The sequence below is a fragment of the Solea senegalensis genome, linkage group LG1 (assembly GCF_019176455.1).
Source record: "Solea senegalensis isolate Sse05_10M linkage group LG1, IFAPA_SoseM_1, whole genome shotgun sequence".
NCBI classification, from domain to species: Eukaryota; Metazoa; Chordata; class Actinopteri; order Pleuronectiformes; family Soleidae; genus Solea; species Solea senegalensis.
The window spans coordinates 14,635,158-14,658,581 of NC_058021.1; the positions used below are offsets into that span (position 1 = coordinate 14,635,158).

Here is a 23,424-nt window from a genome sequence, read left to right on the forward strand (position 1 = left end):
TCTTATTGCAATAAAAACAAAAAAAAGATTAGAAAGCATGTGAGTATTGTAACATTTTCTACATCTTTGAAGTGAAATAATTAGTAGATCGTTGGTTCACACAGAACAGACTGGACCAAAAATGGAATGTTTTAAAATCTTTATTTTCTTACAAACTTCTGTTTCAGGGCTGTAACAGTATTTAGTTGTCGATTAATATTAACTAAGTTTTTCAATTTCTTCAGCTTCTAAAATGTGAATATTTTCAGATTTGTGGACAAAAACAAGACACTATCCAGGTTTGGAAAACACTAAACACCAAACAAGAAAATAATCGACAGATTAAGCGTTTACGGCGTTTACGATTCTCTGCGTAAAATATAAACGGGCACACAATTCTGAAAAACTATGTACGTTACAGAAACAGCACAGGACTAAAGATACACGGTAAAGCCTCTGTATCACAAATTAAAAGTTTCTCTTCTTGAAAATATATAATAAATAGGTAAATGAGGTCAAATAAATGAACCCTAACATCTTGTATATGTACACATTTACAATTGTCTAATTTTTCTAGCAAAGCTCGTCAGCGGCTGAAAAGAAACCTGTTTTACGTCACGTGATTACACAGCAGTGTTTTTATCTAATCTAAATGAGAGATATGCTTTCTCCCTGTGAGCGTCAGTTCATGGGAATGTAGTGAATGATGATGACTCAGTATAAGATACTGTATCAATGGACATGCTATTCTGAGTGGAGATGTGGAGACACCCTTCCCTTTATTCCCTTAATTTCACTAAATCACTCACTCACTCACTCAGCTGCCGGCCAAGAGTTTAGTTTTCAGTGTCAGAGTCGGAGACGTCGGCCAGTCGCGCCTGCCTCTTGCGCACGTTCCAGTGCAGACACTGAGCCAGGCTTTCGAACCAGTCGTACACCAGGTCGTGGCAGCAGATGGACGGCACTGGGTAACACGACGTTGTGATCTTGATGCTGTTGGCAGAGAAACACAGACTTCAATAATCAATAAAAGTGAGGAGGAGAGGGACATTGTACATGGAATTAACGGGGAATTGAACTCGTACCAGTCTCCGTGCTGGATCTCCTGTCTCTTCCTGCCGTCGAATGACACCCACGCAGTGTTTCTGGCATCTGGAGACAAAGTGATCTGTTTCAGGAGAGAAGAGGACAAAAGGAGACTTGAAGGTCTGCGTGTGTGCGACACTGCTGCTCTGAGCTAAATGCTAATACAGTCATAGTGGCATCGTTATCATGGTTACCGTCTGACTTCATTATATCACGCTGAATAGGGTTGTTCCTCGTGCAATACAATAATTGATGGAGACTTAGGGTAAACTTAGGGATATATTATAATAATAATAAAAATAATACCATGAGCTCCACCCCAGCAGGGACAACAATGGGCCTGAAGGAGAGCGAGTGAGGACAGATGGGCGTGACCATGATGGCGGGGACGTTAGGGTGGATCATCGAGGCTCCTGCTGCAGCTGCATACGCTGTGCTCCCTGTGGGCGTGGACACAATCACACCTGGAGGACAGAAGTAAGACATACAGGCAGTTTAAAGATACTATAGGCATTAAGCTAGGAAAAGTATTTAGGAGAAATTGACATTAATTGATCATTAACTATATTTTGAGCATTGATTACTCGTGTTTTTTGTTTTTTTTAATAAGTTTTAATTAAAACAAGCTTTCTGATTCTTAAATGTGAATATTTTCTGGTTTCTTTGCTAGTAGTTGATTGATCAGGAAAATAATCAACAGATAAATCAAACATTTATCGTAAGTTACAGTCCTAAAATCCAATAATAATAAACATAATAATAGTATGTTTTACTTGAGGCACCTTTTAAGACATCCACTGACACAGACTAAGCAGGTAATATAAATACCTACAAAGGTCAAACATGAACTACAAATAATATAAACTGGTATCTCATTAAAGGCTAATTCTGAAAAGTGTGGTTGTGATTTAAAAAAAACAAAACACAGTAGCAGTAAATGCACTATTTCACAGGGAGCCAGTGCAGGGACGCACAAGTCTGTGATAACAAGGACATTTGGGGGACGGACTTCTTGTAACAGACTATTCAACATGTCAATATTAGCAGAGAGAGAGAGAGTTTCACAGATGCAGAGACAGCTTTGGCTCTTCTGTCACACTGAAACTAGGGCGTTTATTTAGATGAATTATTCACAGAAAGAAAAATGGAGAACATTATAACATCATCTCTCTCCCTGCGGTGGCTGCAGAAACGCTGCAAACTCATCTATTTCTCTTTAACTTTCCACTTTCCTCCAGACATATTATGCACCATCAGAGGACAGACTCTCTCTCTCCCTCTAGGGGGAGCCATACAGATGCTCAAACTGTGTCTGTGCACTGAAGCACGCTGTCACAACCAATATCCACTTTTTTTTTCCACTCGTTTTCAACTGCAAAACACTTTTGAACAAACTGCAGATTTGGGCACATCTCGCAAGAGTCGATTCACATTTTATTCAGCTCGTATCAGCTCATCATTTTTCTATCCTGTAAACTTGTTTCTCCTCTTTCTCACATCTGCCCTCATGACTCACCGGTGCCCTGAGATTCATTTATCAGAGCGTGTAATTCATTTATGACCAGTGCATCTGTCAGGATACAGGGTGCTGAGCATTTTCTGTGAATCTGTGGCTGTCGAGTATTTTTCCAGTGATCCTTCCTTCTGCAGCTTTGACATAATATTAATAAACTATTAAAATATTAATAATATTTTCTTTCATTTAGAAAACAGAGACATTAAAACACAGGGGGCAGAAGTGTGTGTATGTGTGTGTGTGCATTCTCACCGTCTCCCTGCACTGAGGTGATGAGTCTTCCATTAAGGTACAAGTCGACATTGGAGAGGTAAGAGGACGGACCTCGATCGACCACCACCTCATTCAAAACCTGTACACACACACACACACACACACACACACACACACACGTTTGGGTACATTCAGCTTTTGTTGAGCACATACAGTATATTAATTGTGTTACTGCAGTGCCATCTATAGGCCAAATAATATAAATGTTTTACTGTAAGGGTACTGTGTATTCTATCTATGTCTACATCTTTTTTATGAAGAAAATGACAAAATAGACTACAAACAATAAAATATGTGGGCTGTGAGAGGATACAGACAAAAAGAGATATTATCGATACTGTATATTGTAAAGAGAATTCTATCCAATTAGGTGATTAATGAGTCGCCAATATATGCAGAGCTACAGGTCTGAAAAGTCCCGTATGACACGAGGAAAAGTACAAGCAGAGGAAAAAGCTGGTGAGCAGTCAGACAGCCGCGCACAGATCATGTTCCACACTTCAGTCAGTCAGTAAGAGAAAACACAGCAAAGCAGAGCAGAGCTGTGAGGTCTGGCAGATGAACTGACGTCAGCTGAGCACAACCCAAACATCCTGCAGACGTGATGTAATGTGAGGTCCAACTTTGGCTCAGAGACCAGAACAATCCATCACTGTGTTTTATTGATGAGACACTAAACACAAAACCCCAGGAGAAAGGAAAGAGAACACTGAACTGAAAACTCTGTGTGTGTGTGTGTGTGTGTGTGGGTGTCTGTGTGTGCGTCTGTGACAGTCTGCAGCAGTGAAAAATGTTGTTTAGTCACAGTGTGTCAGACCGAGAGCGTCAGAGCTCATTAAGTATTGACTGCCCTGTTGACGCCACGGTGTCCATGGCAACCGGCTCAACAGGACTTCACAACATCTGACTTTCTCTCCAATATTACCTCTATTATGACTGTCGCCCTGGCAACACAGCTGATGCTCACTGAGATAGTCGCATCTGCGTGGACACAATTACACCCGGGATGGAAGTAAAATGAGGCTGACACACACACACATACACTGCCTCCATCATCGTTGTGATGCTACAGCATCCTCTGACGTGCGATGATCAGGAATGAAGAAAGTGGACAAAAGACAGTCGCACCAGCTGTTTATGACCAAACACTTCCAAGAACTATGAAAACAGAGGAACATAGTGTTTCCTTTTAACTTTCCTGTATGAATTTCCACTTCATCTGCAGAAAAGTCAAGTTAGTTGTGATGATGGATTAAAACACAACAGCTTTTAAAATGCAATTCCACTGACCGAATAAAAACGACCACTTTAGTGCAGCTGTTGTTTGTGTTCACTAATCGTGACTAACGTCTGGTCCGAGTGCTTGTAATTAATGAACATAAAGAAAACATGCAGACCTGGACAAGCAAAGTGTCCTATACAAAGTCAATGACCTGCTGATTATATAATATTCACTGCCACTAGATGTCTCACTAGCAATAGCATCTCTGACAAATACAAATGCTTCATCAGACACACCTCCTTCTTCCTTCCTGTTCAGTAAGTTGTTCATGATAAAGTCTATATGAAAGATGTAATAAATCACAAAGAAATACACAAAGAAAGGCACAAATAAGTAAAGATATCCTGCTTACACAAGGCCAACAAAAGGAACGGTTGTGTCGACTGGTACTGTCTCTTGTCCACAGGTCGGTTCTACTGCCTCTGTGCTACAAGTGACGCAGAAGACACTTTGAAATCCTATCTGTAAAAATCTGATCAGAGTCGCATTCGAAACCACCTCCAGGTGTGGTTTTAATCAGCTTTTTTCAGAAGTCATGTGTTATTTAGCTGCCCAGACTGACATAAAAAATCAAGCTCAATACAATAAAAAGATGGATATGCTTAATAATCATAATAAACATTTGGACTGCAGTCTAAACAAAGCCATAGAGTTGTGTGGAGCTGATAGACTTAAATCAGCATTGTGTGAACTCATTTGATAATGTTTGAATGGAAGGAACATTTGTTTAAGTACACACTGTACTACAGTCTTTAGAGCTACTAGAGCAGTAGAGCTAACTTTGCCCCAAAAAAATACTACCCTTTAATAATTAGGACTTAATGTGAAATATATACACATTGTTCAGATCCTGGAGGGGCTTTTTGAAAAACATGTCCACCTTGACATCTTTGTCCTCACCTGCAGCTGCAGAGTGACCTTCCCAGCCTCACTGTTGGTGTGTACTTGAGTAAGAACTCCATTGTGCTCCTGTTGCTGTTGCTGCTGTGGAGGCTCTGGGCTTCTCTGAAGCATGTCTTTCACCACCTTGACCTTCAGACGACTGCGCAGAGTGATGGCTGCATTGCCTTGGGGAAAAGAATCCACATTTAGATGTAAAAGTTAAAATATTTTAAACATCTTAACAAGTTTGAAGACAAACTAAAGTTGCTGTATACAGCTGTACTCTACCTTCAAATACTTTGGCTACTTCCGTTTTGTATGACTCAAACTTGAAGGGTGTCAGGAAACCAAGTGAGCCAAGGTGGAAAGCCATAACTGGAGGAACACTTCCCTGCAGAAAAGAGGAAGACATTCAGTCTGAGATCCTCATTATTCATACGACATTCGTCGTGTGCAAACTACACACAGACATACTCCCAGCATTCAGAAATGATCCAAACTAGGGCTGCCACAAACGATTATTTCAATAATCAACTAGTCACCGATAACTTTTGCGATTAGTCGACTAATCGGATCACATGTAAATTGCAGCTTCTCGCACCAACATGCAGCTGCTCGTATATAACCATCATTAGCTTACAGCTTGAAGTGTTTAAGGTATGTGCTGACTAAAAATAAAGTCAATTTAGATGGTAGTTCATTTAACTTTTAATGAACTTTGCAGCTTGTAGCAGCATTTCTGACATTTTTTTAATGTGATAAATAAAATAAAATGAAGGCACAACTCTGGCCTTTAACATTTTTGTTAGCTGTAAGTGTTTTGTGCTTTGTAAAATGGAACCAAAAACTATGTACTATGAATATATATTATAAAACATTAGCGTTATCACATTTCCTATTCAAACATGATGTGGCTGTTATAACCTTACAGCAAACACATAGCATACATATGCTAAGGCTAAGAAAATCACCATTGTTAATATTAACGTTTACAGCTATAAGTAAGTAGCTCACTGTTGACGTTAATTTTACCAGCCAAATAGCCAATTACCTTACCGAGACGATAGTCCCTCTTTGTCAGAAATGTAATCAGCCACAACGTGCTTCCTTTTCAGATGCTTGTACATCACTGTCGTACTGACATGGAAGGCAAGTTCTGCCTTGCAGATTTTGCATTGCACATTCTTCTCTTTTATTTTGGTAAAATGCTCCCAAACTTTCGAGCTCCGTTGTCGGCTAGCCAGGATACTGTTTGGGCATAACTTTTCCGGTGACATCGCGGCTAACCAAATCTGGCTAAATCTCTCAATATTATGATGGTACATCCTACAAACTTAATTAAGGAGAGGACTTATTATGAACAACTAAACATTAAAATAAATCTTCAAAACAGTCAGAGAAAAGAATTGTTTTGAATTTCCACAAAATTATATTTCCAAAGTGACAATCTTGAGTTATTGGATTACTGTAAGGTAAGGTAAGAGATCCAAAATCAGATTGATGAAGCAAACGATGTGTTATTACCTGGAAGAGAGAGGAGGCATAAAGCAGTGTCCCATCTCCACCCAGACAGATGATCAGGTCAATGCAGTCAGAGATATCATCATAGCCTGCAGGTGGATGAAACCACAACTATAAAACACTCGAAACGTCTTTAGAAATAGCTTCATTGGGGGTTCAATCTTTTCTTAATGGTTATTTTGACAAGATTCGGCGAAGAAAGAACCACAAACCGAGTACTTCTGTGTTCTGACAAGTTCAGCACAGAGATGTGACTAATGATAAAACGGTGTCTATTGTGTTTAACAAGAAGTCTCACCCTCTCTGAAGGTGCAGAGCTGATTGCGTATGGAGCCGAAGGCCTCGTCCTTTGACAGCGTAGCATCATCTGCGACCCTGCGCTCCACATACACCATCATCTGCTTCTCCTGAAAAACCCAGATGTGCTTTAATAGTGACAACAGCCAAAACACACTCAGACACAGTTGAGCAAAGGCCAAACGTGTAATTTAATATGACAGTGTTTAATGGAAATTTGATACACGTGTGGTAGCTCCAACTCGGAGAGTTTGCTTTGAAAACATGGAACCACATGTGGTTGTCAGACCAGCACGTTATCAGACATACACACACATTCATGTCTGGACTACTTCCGTCCTATTCTACTACAGTGAGGTTACTAGTGAGGTTTTCTAATGCCAGTATACATCAGTTGTGTCTGTAAAGCAAACATACCTATATTTTTAAATTATGTTTGAGAAACATACAAAATACAGACTGAACATCCATAAATCACATTTTAATCACGAATATTGAACACAAGTCTTATTTATACTGTCAAACATTAATCTCAAAGCTCCACTGCAGAACCTCAATCACCCTCCATGGACTTCTGAGTAATTACCAAAGCAGTAGAGTTTCTGACCTACTTTTCTCTTCTGCCCCTCCACTCTCACACACACAAACACAGACAGGGGTGATGTCTTGTGATGTTTCCTTCTGCAGTCATTTTGTAAAGTTATCTGCTGTAAATCTGTCTTTTAACATACAATTACTTGTCCAGACTGCAACCAGGAGCTGTGTGGTGTGGTGAAGGAAATTGCAGCAGCTGTGATTGGCACATGCAGTCACATAGCACTTGGTTTGCTTTGCATTCTGTCAGTGAAGCACACGTTTTCAATACCGCACGATTATGTTGCGATGGAAATGCGATTGTGACATCTTCTGAACATCCAGGTTTATTTTTAGTAGTAGTTTTGAAACTTTTCATGGGGCTTAATGTTATTTTTATTCCTCGCATTCTTAGAATGTCTCAGCGTGCAGCTCGGAAATGTCACCACCAAAAAAAAACACTCACCACAGACACAAAAAACAAATCACTGATATACTGAGAGGAATAGAGAGTCACACAGAGTGAGTTGTGTGGAGCTGACAGGCTTAATTATCACTGTGTGAATTGAACTGGTTTGAATGTAGCAGACTTTTTTTTATATATATTTTACTGTTACACACCAACAAACAAACAAAAACTCACAAAGACCCACATCCCATTATGACATCAGAACATTATCACCATACAGCTTTTAAAATAATGTACCTCCACTAGAAATCTGCAGAGTTCTTTAAAAGGCTCCACCAAGCTTTCATCTCTGATTTTTCTGATGACCAGCACGTTGACTGGAGGTTTATTCCATGTGAGCCGCTGGCTGGCCGGGTCCTGGATGTGCCTGAGAAACAAGAACAGATACAGACCGTTGACGTGAGTGAGTAAACAACCACCAACAACTTATAAACACAATAAGAAAGATCTATTAACCACATAATTATAATTATTTCACATAAATTGATGACTGATTATGTTTGAAAATTAAGATTAAATTTAAAAAACTATGAGCTGATAAAGACAGACAGAAAAAGTGATTAAAACACATAAAACAAAATAGAGTCAGAATATAGTCTGTCTTTTGTTACATTTTCTGGATCGTGACAGCCCCAAAATAGTCAAATGTTGGAATTGTGTGTTCTCAAATAAATAAAGCTTACACTGCACTAACAACTGAAGTCATTTAGTGTAATGACATTTTTATATTACATCTGTGTCAAGTGAGGTCCGAATTCCAAACTTCAGAAGAAAAAAGTGTATCTTAATCTACTTTACCATTTGACTCTCCTCCTTTGCATAGTGAATGGCAGGCATTTTACAGATAGTATTCAAGGTTCAAGGAAAAAACTCTGATCAGCTGACAAAAAGCCTCTGTGATCTGTTCAGTGAGTCATCCCATTGAATATAACATCCAATCACAGCATTCACATCTATCTTATCTTACTCTGTTACACAAGCACGTTGTGTCAATGTCCCCAACAAACAGTAAAAGTATACTCTTGTCAGTTTGTTAAACACAAAGTTTATCACATTCAGCACCGTCAAGCTTACATGACTGATGTCGGGTTGGGAAGAATACAGGCTTTGGGTCCGAAGTGAGTGGCTGGATATGGTCCATGTAGAAAGTGGGCTCTCCTGTGAAAAAAAAAAAAGAAGTCAAAACACCATCACCTCATGTCCTGGGTAGCAGAGTTGTGCCAGTGGCATGGAAGACCAGCTGGCGACCTGCAGTGCAAACCTCTTAGGTGAGCTTTCCGATGTGTCGCTTGCTGACCCAGAGGGCTCCAAGTGCTCGTGTTGGCCTGGCAACCTTCGCCTCTCCATTTCCCAGAGCAGCTGTTCATGACCATCCCCCCGTCGCTGCGACCTCTTCACTTCCCGCCGTCTCCTTGGTGACTTTGATGGGTGCTCCCTGTGCTTGGAGGGCCTGGCTGACTCGGACAGCAGACCAGGGGGTCCTGAGGGTCGCACCATACTCCTGTCGGGCACTGCCGAGGTTCCCAAGGAGGGGCTGGTCTCTGAATTCTCCATTCTGCAAGGGAAGAAATGCTCTATGTAAGACTTTGAACTTCAGTATGATTGGTGCAGAAGTCACATGCCAGAAATCTGTGAAATGATCTGAAAAATCAATACTACATCGTAAATAAATCAATAACCGAACAGTCACATTCATGGAAAACAACAGCAACCACAAAAAGGTCCAACTGAAAAAGCTGAAACCAGAGAATCTTTATGGTTTGTTTTGACTTATCATTCAGCAATTTAAATCCAATTTTAAAATTTAAGTCTAATTAGTCCAAGTTAAACACAGATGGTATTTTTTCCTTGGGCCAAACAGGAAGTGAAAATATACCAAATAGCCACTAGGGGGCAAACCTGAGTTTGAATGGATGTCAATGGAAAAATTAGCCTCTACTTCTGATTTATTTATAACAATTTAAGATAATGGTTTCAATCAGCTCTCCTTCAATGGAATTATGGAATTATGTTCCCATTTAAAGGAAAATAAATTATAATGAACGGCATGTATCGGCCAACAGCAGCCTGGTTGCAGGTGATGTCTCTGAACTTTTGCTGCAGATCAGGATTTTAAAAATTAGAGATTAGATTATTTTGGGTGATGTTGCAACCAGTTGTCACCTGGTCGATCAATGTCCTGACCTACACTCAGTTATCACTTTATAAAGAACATTGAGCTCAAACTAGTGCCATCCCACATAATTATCCACGTTATGGATTAGATTTTGGTGGAGATCTAGTAAGTGGCTTGGTGGTAGAACTTTGAACTGGAAGGTTGTGGGTTAGATTCTCGGCTCCACTGGCCTACATGTCAATGTGTCCTTAGGCAAGGCACTTAACACCACAGTGTGTGTGAAAGAGTATGAGAGACATGTGAGTGAATGCAGTGTAAAGCAGCTTTGAGTGGCCATCAAAACTAGAAAATACACAGTGGGAAACTGACCGGCCTTAGCAGAAGTGTGCTGTACTGTTTGTTGTTGTTTGTATTTGTATTGTAATCTGTTGTGAAGAGTAAGAAGACAAGGTATTGAAATAGATGCACGTGAACCCACACAAACAGTCTGCTCCACAATAAATTACTTTAAACTGATGCAGCTAGGTTAGATTCTCTTTTGTATGTGGCTGCTAATGTTATTACTGTTGCCCCTATTGTAACTGGGATTATTGTTGTATTGTTGACATAGTTGTTGTCACTGTATTATGTAACAAAAGCATAGACTATCTCTTAGAGGTCTGTGGGCTGTACTATGAAAAGAGAATATTGGGTTAGTGAGGTACTAGAGTCTAAAACCAGAGTTCACCATGTCAAGAGGTGGCTCTCTTTTAACCAACTGCAAGCTTAACCTGGCCCAGACCAGAAATGTTCAGATTTGATCTCATGCTCTTTGAGGTGAATCAAACTACCTGTTCTCTCTTGAGGCACTAACGCTATGAACAATCTTTAATTTAACATAGCAGCATATCGCCATCAACGGGCCCTTGTTCTTAACTGCAAATTTAAATGAGTTTAACAAATGTTTAACCATTTTTGCTCTGCTCTGAGGACGTCGAGCCAGCTTAATCAGAAAAACCCTGACAGCCCTCAATAACACAGTTTGAACAGAAACGAAACATTATAAAATTAAATAAGAAGGGTAAAGATGAAATAGCGGTTGCATTAAACTGCACTATTTTCGCTGCGTGAAACAAATAAACCAATGAATGGGAGTATATCGAGCCAAGGTCTGCAGTATTTCATTTCATTTCACATTACATTTACAAAAGTCTGTTTAGGTCAAATTATTCTGCCCTTTTCAACAGTGACACCGAGTGACCGAAGTGAACACCCACAAAAATGACGACAAAGACCGGCCTCAGCTTGACAGCTAACGCTACCTAGCAACAGTTAGCACGTTAACCGCTCCGCATTCAACGTGGATACGGGACGAAACGCCGCCTTACGGTGTCAAGAAAAATACGCAAACATGCCAACGGTCAAATATGTATTCTAAGACAAACTGTGGACGTCAACGTCTACAAACTGACATTAATCGTACAGCCGGGCTGGTTTGCTGTCCTTCGTCGTCTTCTGTTGGGTTTGTTGGTGGTAAGCAATCAGTTCAAATGAGCATTACCGCCACCTACTGGACTGGAGTATAAAGAGATCTGGCAGGGAAAATACTACGACTACTACTACTAATAATAATAATAATAACAACAATAATGCATAGAATATGTTGCAGTGTATTACAAAGGGTGTATTTCTTTAATGTTAATGTAGATTGTTCCAACCGTCTTCTGCAATTCAGTGGGTACTGATTTAGAGAAGTGTGAAAATATGATGAATCAAATCAAATAATATTTTATTGTCCTCACATATTTTGATTATAATCAATAAAATATATTTATGTAATTGAGAAAAATGAGGATGGGGCAACAGTAGCTGTGATTGAAAAAAGCGTTGCTTATAGTCATGCTAAAAGAAAACTGTAGTATAAGGCACTTTTGTGGTTGTGTCACTCCCTGCATTCACAGCACGTTGACACAACTTCCTCATTCAGGGCCTGGTGTGTGTGTGTGTGTGGGGGGTGCTTGTGTGTGCTCCTGGGTTTAAAACACGCCTTTCAAACAAATATCTTTTCTTTTTTTTTCTTGCTGGGTGTAGAGCTTTTGATGACAATCAAGAGGGAAAAAACAAAGAAGCAGAAAAGCAAAAGTCACTCCTTTTAAATATCAGATGACTTTCATTCACAAAGGTAATCAATCCATCACTTTTTTGTCTCTGCGTTGTTTTTAAAATCAGACTCTCATGTCCGGTCTTATCAGGTGTCGTTTCAAAGGTCTGTTTCAGTTTGTTCATTAACATGATCTTGATTCATTTTGTTCAGTTTAACTGACTGAAACTTGTTCAATGAATACATATACATATATAATTTTCTCTTACCCTTTGCTGCAATAATTCACACAACAGTGTGTGTGAAAACTGATGCTTAGTTCTCTTGTACCAATATTTGATCAGTGTCACTTCCTTGTCAGCCTGGGCAGCTTTTCACCATCTTATCTGAAACAGTTCATAGTTTATTACATGAAAGGAGACCCAACAGGTGTAACGCAGCATGAAAATAGCATTGATCCCAGAGAAGGCATCGATGAGAAAATGGAACATACAGTAAGTGGGATCATTAATCAGCTACATCACTCCTTGGTTTTCAGATGGAGGAACAGATCGATAATTAATGCCACAGATGCAGACAGCGATCTGATTTCAGCTTGCAAATCTTCAACTACAAATCAATAACTAAAGCTCAACACTATTCAAATATCTAAATAAATATAGATTTCTTTAATGTCTTACCCTTAGAACACAGAGCAATTCAGCTGCTTTTTTCCATTACTATGTTAAAACATACAGTATATACAGAGGCTATAAGAATGTGCAATATAGAGTGACATATCCTTTTTTTAGCACCACCTCGACAATCTGATGAAAGAAAACTGTTAATTTTCCCAACTATATATTTTTTTGAATTGAATTTGTAATGTGAATTTGATTGAATTTGTAAAATTTGGAAATACGTCCCAGTTCAAGGTTCACTCGGCTCGTTTTTATGAACAAAAAGAAAAGAGAAACACTCAAATTATGTGGCTTCTGCACAGTTATTGCTACTGTATATCACAACTAAAAACGTGACATAAAATGAATCATAACTTTGACTCAACAACACATAAGAAGACGGAAAAAAAGCCTGAATATGTGACCTACAAACACACACTACGAGCAGCTGCTTACTGCCGTAGCTCGACTTCATCAACTCATTGTCTTTGTCCCTGTTTACGAGCACTAGTGGGGAATCAGTTTATTGACTCGAGTGCGCTTGTTCTTTGTGTTTTCAGTCATAACCCAAACTGTTGCCAGCCATTTCGCTTTACTCGTCCGTAAACCAAAATGATTGAGTTTTGATACAAAGAAAATATTCACATTTAAAAAGATAAACAATCAGAAATCTTGTTTTAATAATGAAAAAAAGCTTCAAAAAGATTAATCACTTATCAAGAGAGAAAGGTGACAGAACAACAACCTCCAGCATTTAAAAATGAAAGATTTCTATCAGGTTCACCCATACTTAACACATGGAGGAGGGCAGATCTAACAACGATAGGACCACAGCCTGTAAGGACGCACAGTCACAATCAGTGAACACTAATTTAAAATGACTTATACATTGTATATGGGAATGTGACAGCGTTCTGGAGGGAGGTGATGGACAAAATTATTGTGACAATTCTGTCCGTAAAAACCTCACTATATCAATTTATTAACGATGCTATATTACAAGCAAAGTGTCTGTTTGCTCTAAATTGGAGCTGAGATTAAGTGTATGGCACAGTGCATGTCAGTGGAGAGGATAACGCTGTTGTTGTTTTTTAAATAAATTGGGTGTGCATGAAGCGATCTGGAAACCATTCACTGATTAAGCAGAGAGCATCTACAGTCTTAAAATGTAAAACAACACTGACATCTGTACCTTGCTTTGCACTGCATAGAAAAATAAATAATAAAAAAAAACCAATAGCAAAATTTGAATGCAGTAGCTGGTGTTTGACCAGAGGGAGGCAGTAGATGCACTAATTCTTCTACAAACATCATTACTAGATGCACATACAGTATGCACTGGTTTACACCTGAAACATATGGTTTAGTGTTTTGGTCACACTTTACAACCACACATTAGAGTTTAGGTTGTTTTTTGTTGTTGTTTTTTTAAATGCTCTTCCTTCAGGCAGAAGCAGCAGCCGAAGCAGTGGTCTCCATAATGATCCAGAGTTCTCTGTGCTCTTCTGGTTAAAAGCTCCTCCAGACAACAAACCATGAACATCTCCATCACCTCCATCCTGCTCGGTCTGGGGGGGAAATGTCTGCTCAGCTGGTTGCTGGTGTTTCTCCAGAGGAAGCACATCTGCAGAAGCTTTATGGGGGTCTTCAGTGTGTCCCTGTCTGCGGTGGACACGGCCGTGAGCCTCCTCTTCACCACCATTCACATCCACGGTGACGGACACCTCATGCTCTTGGACTTGCGGCTGACCAGATACCACATATGTTTGCTGGTTCAAATCCAAGGGCAGATCTACAGTGCTCTGCAGTGGCCTCTTGTGATCGCAGCAGCTTTGGACCAATTCTGCACCATTTCACTGCAACCTCTCCCCTCCAGGGCAAAATGGATTGTGCACTCGTTTGTGACCGTCCTCCTGTGGCTCCTCACTGCTCTCTACGTCTTCCTGCTGTCTGACTTTGTTCCCGTCCTGGAGGATGTGTCTCACCACCTGCTGCAGCAGTGCTGGGTGTTTCACGCCGCCCAGATCCTGCAGGTCATCACCTTGCTTTTCCTGACTCTGGGCTGCGCAGCGCTGCACGCTGTGTGCAGCACACGATTATTAGAAAAGCCTCCTGTGAAAGAGCAAATCACAGACCACAGCAGAACTCACAGCAGGAGAAGTGTCGCTTGCCAAGTCCTGTGTATATTTCTGAACACTTGGGCGCCTCTCCTGATTTTTCTGGCCGTGCTTCTCCTGCTCCCCCTGGGAATACCGTCATACCTGGGTCTGAATGTGGCCTGGCTCTGCTTCCTAAACAGCTTTTTGATGGTGGTCATTTCATGTGTAGTCTGTCCAGCCTCACAGTTGGCACAAAGTGTGGCGGCAGTGCCAGCTGACAGCTTGTGTGAGTGGAGGTTTAATTTTAGCTTGGCTGCAGAGAGAGAGAGGGACACAGCATGACTACACAAACCACTTTTATGTAGGACACGCGGTAGACGAAATCAAGTAATACGATGAAATCTGTGGTCTGGTGATGTCTTTTGGTCACTCAGTCCAACACTGACTGAAATATCTCATCAACTATTTAACGGATTAGCGTGAAAATATAAGATAAGTGGATTTTTGGTAATCTGAACAGTTCCGTTTGGTACAGTGTGGTACAAATGTTTTTGCATTTCCGTACTAAAATAACTGATCCCAACCGCTCCATCCTTCCCTTGGGGTACCGGAATAAAAAGGTACAGCATGGTTAGACTGGCTCCACCCAACTGTCAGCCGATTGGGTGACAGAAAAACTTAAATATCCACATTCTCTATTCTCATACAAAGCTTGAAGTCTTGTTGAGACAAACAGCCACAAACCAAAGCAGGTGGATGCAAAAAAGAGCTGCTGGATTTTCGAATCTCTCTGATGCAGCCATCGAAAAAACACAGGCCTGTACCATTCAAAACCGTACTGTACCAAGCTGGAAACACAGACACTGACCTTTCAACAACTACAGCTTTTCCTTTTAAATGATTTAAACAGAAAAGCAAAGGTATTACTGACTCTATTACACAAGCGGTCACTAGAATGGAAGCAGTGGAGGTATCGACTGAAATGCTTCACATGTAAATCGTTGTCATGCGTCGCCAGACTGCGGTAACCAGCCATTCAAATCGTGTAAGGAAAATATTCCCCAACACAGGCACGAGCCAGTGGTGTCACATTTAAATGTTTATGCAACGTACAAATGGAGCTTTTCAGAGAAGCCACCAACGACGGACATCGACTGAGCGACATTAGCAACCATTGCTAGCAAATGCACCCTGACAGAACTGTGCTCTAAAGTCAGTCAGGCAGGAGGAAGTACTGAACAAGTCTTTTTAATGAACTGATTCTAGTCACTAGTTTGTCTGTGTGTGTGTGTGTCATGTGTAAAACGAAGTCACGCCTGCAGATGACTCCGCCCACGTTGAGTAGGTACTATTTTTGCAGTGGAAAACCAACTTGAGCTGTGCCGTGCGGAGGTGAGGTGAGGCGAGCTGGGACCGTAGGTGGAAAGGGGGCTATAGAGAGGCAATAAATCAATCATAAAGCACACAAATGTGTCCAAGTTGAAACAGAAAATGTAGGGGCCCCCCAGGACCCTAAAGTGCCTTGAAACTACCCTGGATTTTTCTCCACCATGAAAAGGCTTTTTAAATTGATTAAAAAGTAAATAAATTAGCTGCCTCCTTACTTAATATTTTAATATTTCACATTCAATTACATTTTTTTTTACTTCAGACCAGAGCACAAGCTGATGAGCGCGATCGCAGAGGAGAAATTAAATATTCACAGGTAAACCATTCAAAAAGGAGACACGGGAGGAAATAACTCAATGTTCGGGACAGTTTCCTTAAAAGATAATTGAATATGATAAATGATCCCTTTAGTACATAAAATGTGGGATTATTAGGCTGATTCTGCAACAGTTATAGTAAAAAAAAGATGTCACTTGGAGCTTCTTTGCACCAGATAACGACGAAACACAGACGAATCTTTTGATTTCTGCTCTAAAGTTTTCTACTAATGGCAGCAAACTGACGTCGGTGGTCGTGAAACTGAGGCGCGTTACTGTTGATGTGTTAATTACTGTATGTTCAGGGGCAGCGACTATAACGATCATTACCATTGATTCATCCGCAGAAACCTTACCTAATTAATCATTCAATCTGCATGTCAGACAACAGTTAAATGCCTGATGAGTTAAAGCCCTGATTAAACAATAAACTGATAAACCAAATTGTTGTCACTGATTAAGTTATTGATCGACTCGGTCGTCTCAGTTCTCGCTGTGATGCGCACACGTGTGTGTGTTTGCTGTGGGACGCCGGTGCGCAAGCGTGAGGAACGAGGATCATGTGCTGGTGAGAAAAGGCAAACAGACAGCAGTGGTTTGACACTACAGAACTTTACTTGAATTTGATCCAAGTTCATTGTCTATACAGGGCATATTTACAGGATCTGAAATCAGGGAAGAGCAAACAAAAAATAAGAAAAGAAAAAAAAACAGAACCCAAAAATAAACACTAGATACAACTGAGGTATTAGCTAAAAGCATTTACAGGTATGTCATTTACTAGTAAATATCAATGATGATAAACAGTTAGAGATGCAGTGTCTTCTGCTTAAAAAACATCTTTTTCTTTTTTTTATATCACAACATGAGGTAGGAGAACAGTGTCTCGATTCATGCAAGAACAAAAGTCTCATCACACTGTAGTATTGGCAACGTAGTATGCAATGGTCATACACAGACACTGCATTTCATGTTTCTCAACAGCATCGTGGGGGGGAGAAGGGGTTCTTATCAGCAAAGCCATAAATATTTACTTCTTTTTTTTTATCTTTTTTTTTTTAAATCAATTGAAATTAAACGGTAATATTCTCATCAACTCTCACACCAGCATAGTTTCATCACCTATGCCCTCGCCCACACCCCTCAACTGAACTCAAAGGTCACCTTGGATTAGTTCTCTTCACTCTGTAACTCCTGTATTTGAATGCACCTGTCAAATGTCCACACTCTCATAACACTGCAAAAAAATATATATATTTAAGAAAAAAGAGGGGAAAAAAAAGGCCCAGCACGCCTTGTTACAACTATCCTTTACTTATTTTCTTTTTTTCCATTAGGGTGTTCAATTAAAGATGCTAAACATCGCCCCCATGTGTTTACATTTTAAGCACACAGAAAATCATAATAATCATATTAAGTGAATTTGCTATTGTGATGGATTCAAATGTCTTTTGTTGTTGTCGTTGTTCTGATGAAGAGGTCATCGATAGAGATTAACACTGATTATCAATCAGAAAACAACTACACACGAAGAGCTACAAGAGCACTTTTCTTTTCTTTCTCCTCCTTCCCTTTTTCAAAGCTGCCGTGTGTCAGTCAGACGTGGAAATTCAAAACACTCACACACACACTCACATCATCTCTCTCTCTCTCTCCTATACGCACACACATCATTTCCCAACCAAATTCAGCTACATCTTATGTGGCTTATACTATCTAGCTTCTGAATCAATAATGACAAACTTGCACATATTCAATGTTCATGCATAGGAGCCATCTCTATAGTTTGTGTGTTACATGGGGGTTCTTCTTCACAATAAACTGATTGGTAGAGAGGCCCGGTGACACTTAACATAAGGGGCAGCAAACATGCAAAAAAAAAGAGGAATCTTTTTCATTTTTCTCATTTTTTCCTTTCTTCCAAAATGCATTTTCTTAAACAAATATTTTTTTTTCAATTTAGCAGAGAGGATGATGGGTAACAGGAGAAGTTACACAAACAAAGCGAAACAAACGCATCAGCTCAGAAAAGCGAGGAGAACGGAACATGTGAGACAAAGTATTATTTTTCCTATTCTGCCGTTTGTCCTGCGTCACCGTGTATCAGTAAACCATGCATTTCACTCCCTAACATCCGCTCGACAAACACGTCGAATCACGACGTCTGTAAAGATCACTCAACATAAAGAAATAAAAAAAAGAAAGCAAAAACATTTTGGCCGCGTGAAAGCCTTAGATCTGGTCCAATTTTTATAACCTTTTGAAGATTATTTATATAAGAACAGTTAATATATTAATGACTACTGTATTTACAAAGTGAATATAAATCTTTAGTTAATACGTTAAATATTTTTTTCTTTCATAGTTTCAATAAAGGTTTAAATGGAACAAGAGTAGAGTGTACATTTGTGGCATGGGCTTGATTTCACTGGTTTGCACCTGCACTTGCATTTGTGACCATCAACAAACCACGACTGCACCCTGCCCCGTCTTTAACGTCTGTTATTGTAAAGGGAAGCTGTGTAAGAAAATCTGCATCAAACAAGATGGAGCACAGTGGAATGTCTATCAATTTGCATTTAGAGCAGATGCATAAAAAAGCTCAGCCGTTTAGCCGAGGCCGATCCCCTTTCTCTTTTTGAACAGTTATTTACACACACACACACACACGCTCACACACACACACAGGGATCTCCTCAGTGGCAATAAAAAGCGCTTTTGCCTGGCAACTGACACAATAAAAGTCCTCTCTTCTTCTTGGTGGATCTCTGCTCGCTCTCCTGGGCTTCTACAAAACACTGCACACCCCCAGCTGATCTGGCACAGGAGATGGATGGACGGGTGAGTGAGATTGAGTGTGTGATGACAGGTCAGTGGGAGAGATGGGGGGGGGGTGTATCCTGTACAGTCTCACCCAAGGGTGGGCAGAGGCCCCCATTCTGATGGCACAAAACAAAAAAAGGGCTCCCTCTGTACCCCTGGCGCCCAGGCCACCCAGTCTGCTTGTGGGGGAAAGGATGCACCATTCCCTCCCCTCTCTTCCTCTCCCTGCCTGGTGCTGTTTGTTCAGCCAGGCAGAAGAAAAAAGCACCCCGGACTAACTGCTTTCACCTGCGCCCCACATTCTCTGACAAACAGGGTGGACGTGAAACTGTCTGCTAACAATGAAGTCAAGTGATTCAAAAAAAAAAAAAAAGAGGAGGAGAAGCCCAGAAAACAGGGAGCCACTGGAGCTTTGATCATCTGCTGGGAACGCTGGGGACCATTGTTCTGCCTGAATGCCCTGCACGGCGCTGACACACTTGAGAGTGTGCGCGCATGTAAGAATGTCGTATGTGCAGCTCCTGCAGCTCCTGCACATACGAGACGCCACCTTTCTTCTCTTCTCTGAGGAACAAGCTTGGCCGGGCTCGGTCGACCCCCGTGTCCAGACGCATTCCTTTCCCAGGAGACTCTGGAGGAGGAGGAGAGCACATTGAGTGCATTACACTGCTCATGAGCTTGTTCATGCCAAGCCTGAAAAGAGCACAGTGTTTCCTGTCTAGGCCAAAGCGGGTGAAAACCACAGTGTTAAGGAGTTTCCCAGCAGAGGGCAACAGCCCCAGCTTACAGCAATGGAAGGTGTGAGGTCTCTGTTGGGAGGGAGGAGGGCGAAGTAAGGGGTGTGTGTATGTATGTGGAGTCACTGGGCAGCTGGTGGATCAAACGATAGACTGTTTGGTCTACAACATGAGAGTCCAGGTGCCGCCAAGCAGAGTGAAGAGGAAGCTGGTCTGTGTTCGGAGCAGCTGGAGTCCAGGCCAAACAGTCTGTTAACTTTCTACCTTGTGTGCCTCACACTCAAAAACAGTCAATTCACTCAAGTTCAATGTCACTACTGGCATATTTTCCTTACAACATCTGCTTAGAATCTTTTTTTTTGTACAGTAAAGGTTCTCCTCCTCCACATAGATTTGATATCTTAACATGTTATACTTTTTCTTTCTCTGTATTTTATAGGAAGCAAAAAAAAAAAGAAGAGTTTGTTTAAATGTCTATGCAGTTTCCTGCATTCGCTGGTACTTGAGCACCTGGGCTGAAGGTACAGAAAGATGGAGAGGAGACACAACCAGGTGCTGTTACGTGTCTGTGGGCACCGGCTGCTGTGCCAGGTAGTATCGCGAAGTGACCGTGTCCGTGCTGAAGTCTGAAAATCTCCAGAATCCAGAGTGAGCGACAAGGGGTGAGGTGAATTGGGGGGGATGGTTGAGTTTGTCTCTCCTCGGCCAAACTCCCGTCTGTGAAGCAGCTGTTTTTTTTCAGTAAAAACTATAAATTAAAAATCATACATGCCACAAAAAATATTTAAATACCGTTAAAAGAGAGGACAGAGGGAACAAAAGAAATAATAATAATAATAATAATAATAAAAATAAAAAAAACACACACACACAAACCATAAAACTTTTTTTTAACTGATGTTAAATTACAAAAACAAAAGTCAGTCCTCAACTGAAATAAGAGAGACAGAAAGAGAGAGAGAGAGAGAGAGTGGGAGGGTGAAATCCACAACTTATAACAAAACAAAAAATGAAAATAAAGAAGCAGCCTGGGAAGATGTGGGGCGCCATTCTGCTTCAGGCTGAATTGTTTGCGTCTGTAGAGGCGGTAGGTGATGGGGATAGGAATGAGGGAGATGAGAGGGGAGGGGAGGCACTCAGAGGAGTGGCAGTTACTTCTGGCCAGACGCTGGGGCCTCTGAGATACAGGGAGAGGTGGAGGAGGAGGAGGGCGGGGAGTGGGCATTAGGGGGTCCAGTTGAAGGGGTGAGAGGAGGAGAGGGACTGCCTCCCACCACGGCAGATCGAGCCATCTGCTCTTTGAGTTGGGCGATGGTGTGCTCCAGCTTCTCCCGAGCCTCCCGCTCCCTGCGCAGCTCCTCCTGCAGTTCCTGACGGTCCGCCTCCGCCCGCTCCAGCCGCTGACGAAGCTCTGACAACTGTGGACGACACAGACATGAAGTCAAGCTGTGACTGCGACACATTAGGAGACACGCAGTCTAGTGTATATATACATATATACATATATATATGTATATATATATATGTATATACATATGTATATATATATACATATATATATATATATATATATATATATATTATAACAGGTGTGTTTACTCTCACATGAACACACGTGAGAATAAACACAATAAAAGTGTGTCAAAAACATCAATATTCATGATACCCCAACCCCACTGTAAAGCAGCAAATCCTCTCACTTCCAAAGTTATATTATCATACATCACTAATGTACCAACATGACAGTAAAACATGTAGATTAAAAATTAAAAGACAAAATTGTGGTGACATTTTCTGGGGATGTAGGCTGTGGTGATCCGAACAGGGATCTGGATTCTGCAGTTAGTTTAATAAAAACTACAGATAAACATCTGAATTCCCCAGAGAATATGACAAAAAGGACACCTGCGCATGATTCTACTATGAGCAAGGTGACGTGAATTCACAAGCTGGGACTTTAAAAACTTGTTAAATTGAAGAATTATAACAAAAAAAAGGACAACGTTTAACCTAAGTATAGTATTAGTCATAGCTACGCAAACATATGCACACCCTCACTCGCAAATTGGCAGACGGCCTGATTTTGATGCCAAGGAGGGCAGAGGTGAGGAGGAGCTGGAGCTTCAATAACAGAGACGAGGAGGAGGAGGAGGAGGATACTGCAGCACTGAGCTCGGGCCAACAAAACACAGTCTATCTCAAGATTAAGACTAGCTGAAACCTAAACAACGGATCTGAATGCACACATTTTGTCAATCACTGAAACAACTTGAACCACATCTCAAGGCTTTGGTAGAAAACAATCTGCACTGTTCTCAGGTGAAACACATGAAAGATGGGAATATTTAAGAGTGTAAGGTATGGTCATACTCTTCCCACCAAAACTCAATGAATGGGATCTGCCTCCATTTTGCCCTTTCCGTTGTGTCCTCTTCTGTCTGCGATATAATCACTATCCCTCTCCTCTGCACGGGACCAAACCATCCCAACCTTGCCTCTCACTAACGGTGTGAAATTGGTGCTGAGCTGAAATTCAAAGAACTAAGTAAGGCTTAAGAATTACAGATGAAAGACGCGAAATGAATTTATTTTGGTGCATCTCCACCTTCTGACGCCTTCTTGGCTTGAATTTGATTCCAACTGGAGTAAGATCTGAGATGAGCACGATGCAGGCCAGTGTGCATACTATATCATTCTGTATCAAATTCTCCTGTACCTGTGCTGTATAGTGAGCCTCTTGCTGGCGCTGTACCCCAGTTTCACATGCACATGCCTGCTGCCTCAGCTGCTCCAGACGAGTCTCCAGCTCCAGCTGTTCCTGGCGGGCCTGGTTTAGTTGCCGCGCCTGCTCGCTGTGCACCGCCTCCAGCTCGCTGCGGAGCTCCCGCTGCTCGGCGCTCAGCTCTCGTAACCTTGCTGCCTCGCCCCCACGCAACGCCTCCAGCTCCTGAAGGCACAAAGACTAAAGTCAGAGGACATCATGATGATGTGATACCTGACTGACCGTTGTCGGAAAAACAGCTCGACATTTCAGCTTCTATCAGGAGACAGGTGTCAAATATACATTTGGATATGGGCGACTGTAATTCTATATGTCCACGCTGTCCAATAATTACACAATGCTATGTATTAACCAAACAATGTCATTTAGATTAACTGTGCTGCTGCTGCTGCTGCTGCTGCGGAACCATCTGGTACCTAAATGTTTCATGTGATATAAGGGAAACATGAAGGGGCCAGTGGAAGGTGAACGTCACCTCCACATCCACATCAAGGACACTTTTAATAAGCGTGGACACTTATGGTCTAGTTTATCTTGGGCTCAT

The 23,424-nt window shown here is 41.1% G+C and overlaps 3 protein-coding genes across 11 annotated transcripts in view; 1 reads left to right on the top strand and 2 right to left on the bottom strand.

Annotated features, from left to right (window-relative positions):
* Positions 1–124: 124 nt before the first annotated feature.
* nadkb (NAD kinase b) lies at positions 125–11,581 on the bottom strand. Of its 2 annotated transcripts, XM_044020924.1 has the most exons (12): positions 11,446–11,581; positions 9,140–9,433; positions 8,953–9,036; positions 8,116–8,245; positions 6,838–6,946; positions 6,543–6,628; positions 5,307–5,409; positions 5,037–5,203; positions 2,834–2,933; positions 1,372–1,529; positions 1,065–1,147; positions 125–972 (listed from the first exon to the last, which is right to left on the bottom strand). In XM_044020924.1, exons 2-12 carry the CDS (start codon positions 9,430–9,432, stop codon positions 816–818), a joined length of 1,470 nt encoding a protein of 489 aa, XP_043876859.1. In that variant the 5' UTR covers position 9,433; positions 11,446–11,581; the 3' UTR covers positions 125–815. The 2 variants fall into 2 exon arrangements, with proteins under 2 accessions (XP_043876859.1, XP_043876869.1); XM_044020934.1 differs by lacking the exon at positions 11,446–11,581 and having other exon boundaries at positions 9,140–11,430.
* On the top strand, positions 9,380–16,129 carry gpr160 (G protein-coupled receptor 160). Of its 6 annotated transcripts, none has more exons than XM_044020971.1 (2): positions 9,380–9,456; positions 14,181–16,129. In XM_044020971.1, exon 2 carries the CDS (start codon positions 14,269–14,271, stop codon positions 15,172–15,174), a length of 906 nt encoding a protein of 301 aa, XP_043876906.1. In that variant the 5' UTR covers positions 9,380–9,456; positions 14,181–14,268; the 3' UTR covers positions 15,175–16,129. The 6 variants fall into 6 exon arrangements, with proteins under 6 accessions (XP_043876906.1, XP_043876924.1, XP_043876915.1 ...); XM_044020989.1 differs by having other exon boundaries at positions 9,383–9,456; positions 14,250–16,129; XM_044020980.1 differs by lacking the exon at positions 9,380–9,456 and adding an exon at positions 12,031–12,155 and having other exon boundaries at positions 14,250–16,129.
* Positions 16,130–21,069: 4,940 nt separating this feature from the next.
* skila (SKI-like proto-oncogene a) overlaps positions 21,070–23,424 on the bottom strand; it is a 28,791-nt gene continuing 26,436 nt past the window's right edge. For all 3 annotated transcript variants that reach the window (XM_044042254.1, XM_044042239.1, XM_044042247.1), the window contains exons 7-8: positions 22,815–23,045; positions 21,070–21,516 (exon numbers count right to left, since the gene is read on the bottom strand). In XM_044042254.1, coding sequence (XP_043898189.1) covers positions 21,250–21,516; positions 22,815–23,045 — 498 coding nt within the window. In that variant the 3' untranslated portion in view covers positions 21,070–21,249. The remainder of the gene's footprint in view (positions 21,517–22,814; positions 23,046–23,424) is intronic.